This window comes from Anopheles marshallii, chromosome 2 (assembly GCF_943734725.1).
Source record: "Anopheles marshallii chromosome 2, idAnoMarsDA_429_01, whole genome shotgun sequence".
Lineage (NCBI taxonomy): Eukaryota > Metazoa > Arthropoda > Insecta > Diptera > Culicidae > Anopheles > Anopheles marshallii.
This window is the reverse complement of record NC_071326.1, coordinates 40197602-40211188: the sequence shown is the minus strand read 5'-3', so window position 1 is coordinate 40211188 and position 13587 is coordinate 40197602. Positions and strand designations below refer to the sequence as shown.

At 46.2% G+C, this 13587-nt stretch overlaps 1 protein-coding gene across 3 annotated transcripts; it reads left to right on the top strand.

Annotated features, from left to right (window-relative positions):
* Positions 1-3313: 3313 nt before the first annotated feature.
* On the top strand, positions 3314-8909 carry LOC128707508 (5-oxoprolinase). 3 transcript variants are annotated; one of them, XM_053802463.1, is made up of 3 exons: positions 3314-3670; positions 5253-8747; positions 8796-8909. In XM_053802463.1, exons 1-3 carry the CDS (start codon positions 3314-3316, stop codon positions 8907-8909), a joined length of 3966 nt encoding a protein of 1321 aa, XP_053658438.1. The 3 variants fall into 3 exon arrangements, with proteins under 3 accessions (XP_053658438.1, XP_053658437.1, XP_053658436.1); XM_053802462.1 differs by having other exon boundaries at positions 5253-8805; positions 8854-8909; XM_053802461.1 differs by having other exon boundaries at positions 5253-8909.
* Positions 8910-13587: the final 4678 nt, after the last annotated feature.

Below are 13587 nucleotides of genomic sequence, written 5' to 3'. Positions count from 1 at the left end.
GTACGTTCATTCTTTTCATGTTAGTTTTTTGTTTGTTTGTACACAACACATTACGATCATTACACCCGCGAGACACGCCGACGCACGATTATTTTATCTAATAATTTATCGAACTTTTTACTTGTTGTTTGACTCGTTTTACGATTTCTTGCTAGAAATGATTACTGTTAGACTTTATTTTCCTTAAATACTGAAACTTACTAATAGGTAAGCGTTTTTTATTATTTTAACTTCAAACTCTTCTGAGAGGCATTGCTATGTGTACGCTTTTAGTAGGGTATTCTAATACTATGTGTGCGTCGAAAACAGCAAAAGAAATATGCTGCGTGATTAATCTGTGACCTTTCTATTTCCCCCTACAACGATTAAGTTATGCAGAGTGCAGCGCAAAATGGAGGAGCAGGAGCAAAAATAATAAAAAAGAAATAATCAAATGACAGTAATAGGTTTTGTGGGTGTAATACTGGGACACATGTGGAAACAAAAAGGGCGGTATATGGAAAACATATGTTATCTTATGCATTAGGGAAAACTATTGAATGGTGTGAAGTAGAATATACGATGAAATAGAAACGGAGGAGAAGATGATGCAAACATCACACACTATTAAAGATATGGCGAGAAGTAGTAAAACACATCTTGCATTGGAATCGAATGTTTCAACACTCGGAAATTATGCATACGAAACACACACACACAAAAGTCAATCCCCAAGAAAGCCAAGGAACCCTCTTAAGGGTACAAAAAGAGCAGTAACTGTAAGCAATTGTAACGAAAAATCACGACACACACACCGATGTGCGTAATAGTTTATCAAAAAAAAAAAAAACAGCATTAAATAACTATATCTCTCCCGAAGGTAGAATAAAACCAGGAAGATCACATATAGGTAATAAAAAGAAGGAAGAATAAACGCAAATGCAAACACCATCATTTGAGAGAGCAAAAGAACAATATACACACCCAGATAACATTAAGAAATAGGAATGCAAAAAATAAAACATTTAAGAAAGATTATATTATACATGTATATGAAAACAAAGCATAGCTAACAAAACAAAGGGTAGAATGTAACATTACTTAACAAGAGAATGCAATGCAGTAGAGACAGATGAAATCGGGTCATTCCCGATGAGGGTTTTAAACAAACAAAAACAATTCAGCAACGGTGGCCCCCGACCTCACGGGACATAGTTCTGTAGCACGTGCTTCAGCAAAACATAGATCCTACAAGCATAAGAAGAACAATGGAACGAGTTTAATGAACCACCAACAGTGTGTAATGTAGTGTAGTCGACCTAAAACCTAACCTCAAACCGGACGGTACAAGAAGCTGAATCCGAGATAGGAAGCGAAATAGAGAAACAAGCAGCAGTAGCGGCAACCTCCCAAACTATGGTCGAAATAACTCGAAAAGATTATACTTTTTCTCGCGCATTTGTTTTGTGCGTGCGTGTGTTTATTGTATGGAAATGAAATTCAATATGATTTTTAAAAATTATTTTTCCTTTCAGTTTTATCGTTTTATCAGTCCAGCTGTCCACAGCACCGTGGCAATGTTTGATGCAACAAAAAAAAACACCTGTGTCCAATCTCTTGGCATTATTAATTCTATCTTTTAGCTTTTTCACACACACAAAAAACACACACACACAATCATTAAGCTTTACTTGGGGTTTTGCAAGTAAACACACAAAAAATCACCAATCCCACATGCAAAGAAAAATACAAGTATGCATGGCTCAGAGACAAACTATAGTGCAGCGTGTAATTGTAGTACCTATCGTATGGCAAAACAAAAAAAAAAGCATTGAAATACAAACTACAAAAGGATATGTGCTTCCTTGCGGTTTTTTCACAGTGCAAACAAAGATGACAGTTTTAATTAAAAAAATTGTTGCATGTTTCATCAAAGTTACCTACACATAAGTGAAGAAACTGTCTAAACATTACATTTGAACGGCAGTTGGATAACTTCTTCGAAAACTTGCGAAATGCTACCCGGAAACCCGTGCAATATAGTCCAACAATCTGGTGAAAATTGTTGGGATATTTGTTAAAATCCAGTAGAAAATGCAGTAGACTGCATCTGATGAAAAAGCGGTCTTTAGTTTTTCATGTGCGTTTCCAAAATGTTGCTACAAATTTGCTAAGAATGCTGGACCGTTTCCTATGGAATTATCTAAGAATAGCTTCTCACAGCTTTTTCAGCAGTTTGGAAAGGAATTTCATCAATTTACTTCGACCTTTCAAAGACTTCCATAACTTGATCCACAAGTTCCAATGTCGTAATTGACCGGGTTCTACAGGATTAAGCAACGATTTCCAATTAAATTGCCACTGATTTTCAATCTAGTTTCAGCAGTTGCATTCTATGGGGTTTTGCAAACACGTTAGTATAATACGAATTGACCACCGACAAATTTTCCTGCAATTATTCCCTCGTATTTTACATATCTGACAATTTTTCACCAAGCCCCATCCTAAGGTTTTGGGCAGTATTGAAGTTTTTTTTTAAAGAAAAATTTAAAATAGTTTTCGCTTGTAAATCCGTAAAATGTTTGCGTAGGTGGTGCTTTAATTTGGAAGCGTACTGTACCAACCCAAACAAAAACATTTTTGACAGCAGAGATTGCACACACACACACTCTCATACATCGTTACAAAACCATCATTGCGCATCAAAATAGACCGCAACAGGGAGAAGGACACTGTTGCACAGGGAGGGAGGGCCGGTATTGTGACGGACAGAAGAAGAAATCTTTCAGTCTTTCATCCGAGTGTGCCGTGTTTGGTGCGTGTTTGCGAACGCGGTCCGATAGTTCCATTCCACTTGTAAGTAATAACATCGATTGTTTGGGAATGGTTAAGAAAAGAGTTCTGTTCTGTATCTTCCAGTGCGTAGCAGCAGCACCATCTGCAGTAGAGAAGATCCTGGAATGCAATGTTGTTATCTGCATACTGCACAGAGCCATACGCAGCTCGTTGATGTTAGCCAGAATTGACGGTACAGGTGCACAGTGAAACAGTCCGCGGACGTGATTTATCGAAGCAACCACATTGGGTACGGCTTGTGCGGCTGCGAGAAGCACCTGTGTGACCGTGGTAGGCTTTGTTTCAGAGCTTGTCTTATCTGGTGTTCCACTGTGTACAATGTCGGCTATTCATTTCAGATTACTTCCATCTCTCAGCAGGCGAAGAGTTCTAATCAGCCACTTTGCTACGCTTCAAGTGTGTATTTTCCTGACTGGACAGTGATTTCTTACCCCAGTGCCAAACGTTTGTAGCGCCCGTGCCAAAGTTATCAATCGAAATGGACAGCGGAAAGTACAATTTTGCGATCGATCGCGGCGGTACCTTTACGGATGTGTTGTGCATTACACCGGACCGTACGGTGCGTACGCTGAAGCTGCTCTCCGTCGACCCGGCCAACTATCCGGATGCACCGACCGAAGGCATACGGCGCATTTTGCAGCAGGAAACGGGCCGTGCCCTGACGGCGGACGGATTGATCGATACTGGGCTGATCGGTTGGGTACGGATGGGTACAACCGTGGCCACAAACGCACTGCTCGAGCGTGCCGGCGATCCGGTCGCGTTGGTTGTGAACAAGGGCTTCCGAGATCTGCTGCAGATTGGCAATCAGGCGAGACCAAACATTTTTCAGCTGGTAAGTAATGTGGTCGTACGATTTGACCGTGTATCTGCATTATTATCGTGCATGATTTTACAATGAGCTCTAAGGGATAAAATGTTAATTTTGCCATCGGACAAATACGTTTCTTGGACAGCGTCCACCGTCTTAAATGGAGCATGATGAAACACTTAGTGATAGAGGAACACATACACACACACTCCACCTTCTTGACAAGTCGCCAAACATGTTGATGAGGAACGGACGCTTATCGTGTTGTACTCCTCCATGATCAGCGGGGAAGCTTTCGTACAAATGTTTATCGTACCTGAATGCTATCTGCACCAGCATCGGTTGTAGTGCCATAAATTATCAGTTTAACACTATCCAAACAGTGTCACTGTTGTCACTGTGTCAACAGTGTCATCAAAACCAAAGCTAGCTGCTGTTGTGTTTTGATTCTCAGGATTCTTATTTTGTCTGTTTAGAACCAAGTTTTGAAGCAAGTTTTAATCTCAGCTTCATTGGTCCATTACGTATTCTATGGGACGTTGGAATTGATGGAAATTTCTGGTGGGGAACTAGTGAAATGTTGAGCATTTCTAAGTACAGGGGGTGCTAAATAAGCCAAAGCCTTATTTGGATTTTTTTTTTTCGCAGATTGAACTAGATTGTGCAGCCCAGGAACTCAGGAATTGAAGGGATTCCTGTAGTTTATAGCGTACTTCAGGAATTTCGATTGACTTGGACTGCTGTTTGCAGCTAGCTCATCCGGGTAATATCAAGGGCATTTGAGGCACATAGCTCACGCTCACTAACAAAGTTCGGTTAGAGATCTGTAGGCAAATTAGTAGAGATGGCAAGCTAACTCATTTGAAGCATTGCATTTCAGGTATTTGAGTCAATTAATTAGAGGAATGATTTAACTCTTTAACTCACTCTAAAATATTTAAAGCATGTTTAGTAAACGAACGGGTCGAGAGGATGCTCATTGCCAATAATTTGTGTTGGCCACGGCGAAGAATTCATTCTTAAAGTATCAAGTATGGATGAATGAAACGATTTCAATCATGAGCTGATGGTAGCCGCGAAGCGTTAAAACCTCACTCAACTGCACTCCTGATTTAAATCATGAGTTGAAGAAGTTCAATCAAAGTTTGTTTGATTGAATTAGTTAGCTGAGCATGAGTTAAGTCGCATAAAAGTTACTCTTCTTGGAGCTTTGAATTAAGCCACTCTCTAGTAAGATTTGATCACTAAATCATACCACAACTTAAGATTCTACTCCGAGTTCTATTCCTTCTATTCTATTCCGAGGCGGAATCTTGCCACACGAAGTCCAGGAAAGTATTAGCTGAAAACATTCGCAGTTCGAGTTTTCATCCAATCTGAGCCTCTAGATGATTTAGATATCTTCTACCATTCATGTCCCTTACGAAGGACTGGAATTCACATTAAGAATATGTCCCAATTCTCATCGAATTTTTTCCATTCTACGCGAACATTCTGGAACTTCCCGACATTTAGAACTTTCTCTCTCAGATATAAAGATGTATAGTAAACTCATTTAAAAATAGCTAGACCTCAGTACCAAATTTCTTTCTTATTGCCCTTACAGAACATCCAAAAGCCGGCCAACCTGTACAGAGACGTCATCGAAATCGAGGCCCGTATAGTGCCTGCCCAGGAGGAAACCTGCCAGCTGGGCGATGCGGCATCCAGCTGGAGAACGTTAACCGGTGCCTCCGATGCCGCGTATCTCGAAATGGTTCCGCTGGACGAGGAAGATCTCCGAACGAAGTTGGAAGGTGTACGGGCGGCCGGCATTAGCTCACTCGCTATCGTGCTCGCCCACAGCTATGCCTGTCCGGAGCATGAGCTCCGTGTCGGACGGATCGCACAGGAGCTCGGCTTCCAGCACGTCACCCTGTCCCACCAAGCGATGCCCATGTGTCGGCTGGTAGCTCGTGGGTTTACCGCCTGCGCCGAAGCCTACCTAACACCGCACGTCGAACGGTATCTGGATGGGTTCCGGAGCGGGTTCCGCGACCAGCTCCGTGGAGCCGATGTGCTGTTCATGCAGAGCGATGGTGGTTTAACGCGGATGGAACATTTCCGAGGGGCTCGTGCCATACTGAGCGGACCGGCGGGTGGTGTGGTGGGATACGCGGTAACGGGAGTGCGTGATGCGGCCGGCGAGGATCCAACACCTCCACCATTGATCGGATTCGATATGGGCGGTACCTCGACGGATGTGTCACGGTACGCGGGAACGTACGAGCACGTGATCGAAAGCACGACGGCCGGTGTGACGATACAAGCGCCCCAGCTCGACATCAACACGGTGGCCGCCGGCGGTGGTTCGCGTTTGTTTTTCCGCTCCGGTTTGTTCGTGGTCGGACCGGAGTCGGCCGGTGCACACCCGGGACCGACGTGCTATCGGAAGGGTGGCCCGCTAACCGTTACCGATGCGAATCTCATCCTTGGCCGACTGCTGCCCGAATACTTTCCGGCCATTTTCGGTCCGCACGAAAACGAACCGCTCGATTACGAAGCGACGCGAACCGCATTCGAGGAGCTACGCGCCGAGATTAACGACCATCTGGCAACCACCGGTGACGGTGGTCCGCTGTCGCTCGAACAGGTCGCAATGGGGTTTGTGCGCGTCGCCAACGAAGCCATGTGCCGTCCGATCCGTGCACTAACGCAGGCGCGCGGCTACGACACGGCCCGCCACGTGCTGGCGTGCTTCGGCGGTGCCGGCGGTCAACACGCTTGCAGCATCGCGAAGCAGCTCGGGATGGGGCAAGTCGTGATGCACAAGTACGCGGGCATTCTTTCCGCGTACGGCATGGCGCTGGCGGACGTGGTGCATGAAACGCAGGAACCGTGCGGGTTGGAACTTTGCCCGGACAATCGGGCCGCACTGAAGGAACGCCTGCACGTGCTGTCGGCACGCTGTGTGGAGCAGCTCGAGGCGCAAGGTTTCACCCTGGCGGACGAGGGTTCCATTGCGCTCGAACCGTACCTGCATCTGCGCTACGAAGGGACGGACTGTGCGTTGATGTGCGCACCGGACCGGGTGGTCGAGAATGCGGACCACACCGTGTACGGGTTCGGTGACTTTGGTCGCACGTTCCACGAACGCTACCGGAGCGAGTTCGGTTTCGTGCTGCAGGGACGCCGCATCCTGGTGGATGATATACGCGTGCGCGGATGTGGTCGTGCGTCGCTATTCACCGAACCGGACATTGCGGAGGCGACGGGACCGATCTATCCGGAGAAAACAACCGTCGCGTACTTCGAGGAAGGAGGCAGTGGCCAGGAAGCGGCCGGACGGCTCGTTACGCCGGTGTACGATTGTGCGAAGTTGCGCTACGGCCATCGGATCGATGGACCGGCGATACTGATCGATCGCCTTTCGACGATTGTCATTGAGCCGGGTTCGCGGGCGCTCGTCACCCGGCGGGGTGATCTCACGATCGAGATCGGTACTGGCGGTCAGCGGACGAAGGTGGACGAGCGGTTGGACGCGGTACAGCTGAGCATCTTCAACCACCGGTTCATGAGCATCGCCGAGCAGATGGGCCGCGTGCTGCAGCGTACGTCCATCTCGACCAACATCAAGGAGCGGCTCGACTTCTCGTGCGCCCTGTTCGGCCCGGATGGTGGGTTGGTTTCGAACGCACCGCACATACCGGTCCATTTGGGTGCGATGCAGGAAACGGTCCAGTATCAGCTGCGCAGACGCGGCGACACGCTCAAGCCGGGCGATGTGCTGTTGTCCAACCACCCGCAAGCTGGCGGTTCGCATCTACCCGATCTGACCGTCATCACGCCCGTGTTTACGCCGGAGGAACCGAGACCAGTGTTTTTCGTCGCGTCCCGTGGACATCATGCGGACATTGGTGGCATTACGCCGGGTTCGATGCCACCCCACTCAACCTCGCTCGATCAGGAGGGTGCCGCGTTCAAGTCGTTCCTGCTGGTGGATGGTGGCGTTTTCCAGGAACGTGCCATCGTCGAACGGTTGACGCGTTCGGCTGGTTCGGGCGCTCCCGGGACGCGCAATCTGTCGGACAACCTGTCCGATCTGCGGGCACAGATTGCCGCCAACCAGAAGGGCATCCAGCTGGTATCGGAGCTGATCGATGCGTACGGTTTGGCGGTGGTGCAGGCGTACATGGGCCACATGCAGCAGAACGCAGAGCTTGCGGTGCGGGACATGCTGAAGCTGATTGCGAAGGATGCCCGCGAACGGACCGGCACGACGGTGCTGGAAGCGGAACAGTATATGGACGACGGTACCCCGATCCGGCTGGTGGTGCGCATTGACGAAGAGCACGGATCGGCGGTGTGCGATTTCACCGGCACCGGACCGGAGGTGAGTGGGAACTGCAATGCACCGCGGGCTATTACACTGTCCGCGCTGATCTACTGTTTGCGGTGCATGGTCGGGCATGATGTGCCGCTGAACCAGGGCTGTTTGGCACCGATTGAAGTCATTATCCCACCGGGCTCTATACTGGACCCGTCGGAGGGTGCCGCCGTTGTCGGGGGGAACGTGCTGACCTCGCAGCGGGTCGTGGATACGGTGTTCGACGCGTTCGAAACGTGTGCCGCTTCGCAGGGCTGCATGAACAACGTCACGATCGGGGATGAAGGTTGGGGATACTACGAGACGGTCGCGGGCGGTAGCGGCGCCGGCCCGGGATGGCACGGCACGGGCGGTGTACATACGCACATGACCAACACGCGCATCACCGATCCGGAAATACTCGAACTGCGCTACCCGATCATACTGCGTCGCTTCACGCTGCGGGACGATGGTAGCGGCGGGGCGGGTCGTTTCCGCGGTGGCGAAGGTGTCCACCGGGAGCTGCTGTTCCGGAAGCCGATGACCCTCTCGGTGCTGACCGAGCGTCGCACACTGCGGCCGTACGGGGCGGCCGGAGGATCGCCCGGCAAACCGGGACTGAATCTGCTCATCCGGTCGGGACCACGTCCCGGTCAGCCGGGCCATCGGGCGGTGAACATCGGTGGCAAGACGGCGGTACAGGTTGGACCGGGCGATGTGTTCTCGATGAAGACACCGGGTGGCGGTGGGTACGGTGCGCCGGAGGATGAAGAGGCGGCGCCCGGGACGCTTTTCGGTGTGCAGCGCCAGCAGCGTCAGGAAGCGGCAGCGGCCGCCATCGTATCGGTCGGCTCGTCGAAAGCGTTCATGGAGCGCGGTAGTGTGTATGAGTACCGGATGGCCCAGGAGTCCGTGTGATGGCACGAGATCGGGTTCAACTTCAACTTCTATCTCGTGCTGATCGTCGTACTGCTCGTGATCGTGATCGTAATGTTCAAATAGCCTCCGGGGAGCGAAGGAGATGGGGCCGGGCGCCGGTCGGGATTTCTCCTGTCGTTTGACGGTGGCGATGGTGGTGTGTGGCTGGAGCAGCACAAGCGACAGCAGTTCGAGTAGTGGCACCACTGGTTGGCGATGTGTAGCTAGAGCATCTTATTTATCACACACTTCTCTATAGCGACGCATCACCGCGCTGGGTTTACCAGCAGCTGCGATGCGGGTTACTTCTTTCTGTGTCAATTCTGGTAGTATACGACGTGTTCTTCCCACACAAATCTTTACAAGTTCTTTAGGCAGGCCACAGCCGGTGATTAGATCTAGACATACGGGAAGCGGGTGTTATACTGTCCATTGTCATTCTGGAAAAAGACCAATATTGTCGGTAGCTTTATTAGCGGTTAGAATTTAGACGATTTTTCGACACATCCTGAACTCACCAACACCCACACCTTCTCTTTTATGTGCCACAGGCGCACGATCGGTGGTGCGATGGTGAGGCTCGTTCGTTTAAGGTGTCCTCCGTTCATAGAACTCCGTAGCCAAATTTTATACATCGTAGCCAATGATTGCCTTTTTGTGAAAGTTAAACTTAAGGATACAAGGTTGAAAACAAATATATACGCACACATTTCTCACGTAGTTTGAAATAGAACAATTTCGCTGTTGTTTCACAATTTCATTCCATTGTTTCCTTTTAGTAGCCACTGCCTTCACTCAGTTTATTTTCTCACCTCCTGATCGTTTACGGAAAGAACAAAGACAAAAAAAAACAAGACGATTAAACCGAAAACATCATTACTATCGTGTGTGTTCAAGGTCGGATAAATTGAAAACTGATCGGTTTTTTTCCAGATTAGTAAAGCTAAGAAACACGTATCTTTTTTTTATTAACAATTTGAGCATCTTTCTCTAGGGAAACGCTTCTTGTGCGCAGTGGCGCCCTCTGCCACGAACGAAAGGAAACACGGATCCCCTGGCTTCTGGTTTTCAATCTTTCAATCTCTCCCCATATTTTTCATTCGTCGTTTTTTAGATCTCTCTCTCTCTTCTTTCTGTCCGTATTCCTAGCTATCTTTCGCTATTTCGTTTCGTTATCCTGCTCTTTTATTCAGCTTTACTAACTTCCTTTGTTTACCACTAACGATGTGTTTCTGTTTTTTTTTTACGTTAAATGTGTGTTTGAAGTGTATCTTGTCGTTTTGCTTGTTTGCTTTAGTGTTGTTTCCCTTCTTACTCATTATTTTTTTATTCTGTTGTAACTCTCTCTCTTTCTCTCTCTCTCTCTCTATTCTTGTTTTCTCACTCTCGTAGTGTGCTCGAATTCTAACTACTGTTTTCGTGTTTCGCTTTTGACATTTTTACAAACTTCTTGCGCCGCAACTTCATTGGGTTTTCTTTTGTTAAATTGGTTGTTGGTTTTTTTTTTCTTGTGTCACATCTCATTATCCCGTGCGGACTTAGCTAGAGTGGCTATTTTGTGCTATTTCGATAATTAATTGTACACACCACAGATCCCGCAACAAACAGTCACAAAATGGAAGTTGCGTACCATTTTTTTTTCTGTTTTATTTGTCGTTAGCAAACGGCCTACTACAACTCGTTTTGTGCTTACTTTTCTCAACCGTACACGCACACACGCACACATCTCATTGCTTGACAGTGCAAACAATTAGAAAAAGAAGAAGCATATACACGGAGCGGTGCTACACAACAACGGTGCGGCGGCGGTGTTGTCGTCATCCTTCGTTCACACATGCACACAAACACATACAAACACACAGTGCACGTACATCTCCGTGCACTATTCGTGCAGTTCTCACAATGTTTTTGTATCACAATTTTATTTTACCGTTAAGTGATCATACTTTTTTCTTGTTTTTTTTTCGTTCTTTTCGTTAGTTTTCGTTCCCTTGTATTGTAACACTTTTTTAACCAATTTTTTGTTTTTTTTTGTTTTGGTCAACGTTTATCCTTTTCCTTTAAGTGTGTAGCGTTATCATCCGACATATGTATGTTTTGGAGTAAGCATCCAAAAACACAACGTTCCGAAACTGCTTTATTCTATTAGACACTGATAATGGTTCCTTCCTTCTCGCTCGCGGCGTCTTGGGTTGGTTGCGTCGCCGCTTACTGTGCCACCGTTGCACCACTGGCGCCACTAGCATTGCTGTTTCCGTTCATGGTTTCCACACCGGCCGGTGGTGATGGTTTGTTGCTTGTCGTGTCGTCTGCAGAGAAGGAAAGAATAGATTAAGAGCGTTGTTTTACACGGGACGGGTGGATGTAAGTGGAGTGGTAAAAAAATCGTCACGCAAATCGACACCGGGATGCACAGATGCACGCGTTACAACACACTTGGCGATTAGTTGTCGTACAACGATGACGAACGGTGGGGTGGTAAGCATTTTCACTATGCGTAACTAAAAAAAACAAAACAGATATGAAAAAATTATACAACAAAAAGAAATAAAGGAAATAAAGGAAAAATAAGAATCCTAAGTTCAGTTTTTGATATTACCTTCCTGTTTCTGAAAGCTATGAATTTTCCTTCGTGTCCGGTTGCACAACAGACAATGTACTATAAACAACTGACTAATCTCCTAAAAACAATGCTCTCCAAACGACAGCAAACAGAGTTCGTCTTTCGAATGTATGTTAAAGTGAAAATAATAAAATAATAAAAAAAAACGAAACTGATACAATTGATGGTATGCTTTTGATTATTTTGTATGCGTGTTTGTGGTTTCTTTTTGTCCTTCTCTTTGTCTGTCTCCCGTTTTATACTTTTTCACTTCCTTATCTCGTTTTCTTCTCATACAATTTCCTAAACACAAAAAGGGGGGGCTACTTACTCCCCTTCAATTTCCCTTTTTTCTAGGGGAGGGGGAAATGGTTTTTCTTATTACATTCCTATTTTCCGATGCACATACAACTGCGAATGACCTCCTCCCTTCCTTTTCACTGGTCTCCTACACACCATCATCCATCGTTTCTTCCATGCTCCATGCGCAGCGTGTTAGCCGATCGCTTAAACTAATTAAACAAACAAACAAAAGGAATAACAATCTGCATTTGCATTTGATTTGTTTGTGTTTCCCTCTCACTTTCTCGCTCGTTCTCGCTATTATGTTTTATTTGCTTCTGTTTAAGAATGATTTTAAAGCAATTTATGTATTTTAACGCTAATCGCTATAATAGAGGACACCAGTTGTACAACACATCCAAACACGTAAAGTATATTTTTTTCGTTTGTTTTCTACCTATTTTTTATGCTACTGTTTTGCAACCGGCTTTACGGCGTTACGTTATCGTATATGTACTTGTAGATCGTTTTGTGTAAGCATAAATGATATGCGTCGTAAAAGTAGGAATAAAATAATTATAATAAAAAATAATAGTAATAATAGTAGTAGTAGTAGTAGTAGTAGGTAATGGTAATAATCGTAACTTGTCCTATCTTATTTGCTGTTTCTCTACGTTCCCGTTACACTTCGTCACTAGCGTGTGCGCTGTGTGTGCGGAAAATGTGGAGGAGAGTAGGCAGTCAGTAAAGAAAACTACTGGCACTAGTACTAGCCGGGAGTTTAGCGATCGAATGGAAACATGACGTGATACTCGTCCCTGTGCGAGTAGTAGATGAGTGACACACAGACACAGAGAGGGAGCGGAGAAAGACCTTCTCATTTCATAGTATCTTCCGACTACAAATCGCATTGCAAGTACCGTTCTGGGGATGTATGCGTGACAGAGAGAGAGAGAGAGAGAGAGAAGAATTGGAGATATAAAAAATGGGATGATACAGGAAATAAAAGAACAGTTTACTCTATCTAAAAGCCCTACCTTCTTGCACGCGTTTCGGCAACATGTCTGCGACCAATGTGTTTTTTTTTTCGTGTTTCCGACCATTTCGACTAACCTACACAATTCTTATGAACTACCTACATTTCCTTACCCCCCCAACAAACCTTGGTCGGGGTTTTGCTGGTCTTCTAACTTGCTCCCTTATAATATGCATGCATGCACCGAAAGCATGTATTAAATCCCTTTTGCATTAGCTGTTTCCATATGTCCACTTAGTGTAGGACAACATATTTCATATGTACATTTGATTAGTCCGAAAAATGCGGGACTACTATCCGTGCCATTCCATTGCCTAACTAATAAACCCATTCAAATGACACCCCCTCACGCGTTCCAGAGTTCACGTTAAGAGAGGGGTCCGTTCGGGATGCGTTCAATTTGTGCACAAAATTTCAAGGAAAAGTAATATTTTCCCATCATCGTTATTCTTTGTTTATGTTTGTTAAGTCGTTTGCCTTTCTAATAAACAGATTTATGCCTACAGATCCATGCTTCTGTAGTGATTTGCGGGAAGTCATCTACATCCGAGATCATCCCGTTACAACCATGGTAATCTTGCTCAAGGTTGTGCGGCATTTGCGGCCAGTGGTCAATATTACACGACTAAATGCGAAATACAATGCTTGAGTGTCACCGTCACAGAACGAAAAAGCTAGGAATCTATTTAGTAAAGAAGAACAAAACTCCCCCTACCAATGGATGATCCCTATCATCTCTAATTCTGTGTCCTCATCCC

Coding starts and splice junctions, on each gene's coding strand:
- LOC128707508 (XM_053802461.1), top strand. CDS start 3,314: ATGGACAGCGGAAAGTACAATTTTGCGATCGATCGCGGCGGTACCTTT. Junction 3,671..5,252: donor GACCAAACATTTTTCAGCTG/GTAAGTAATGTG, acceptor TTGCCCTTACAG/AACATCCAAAAGCCGGCCAA.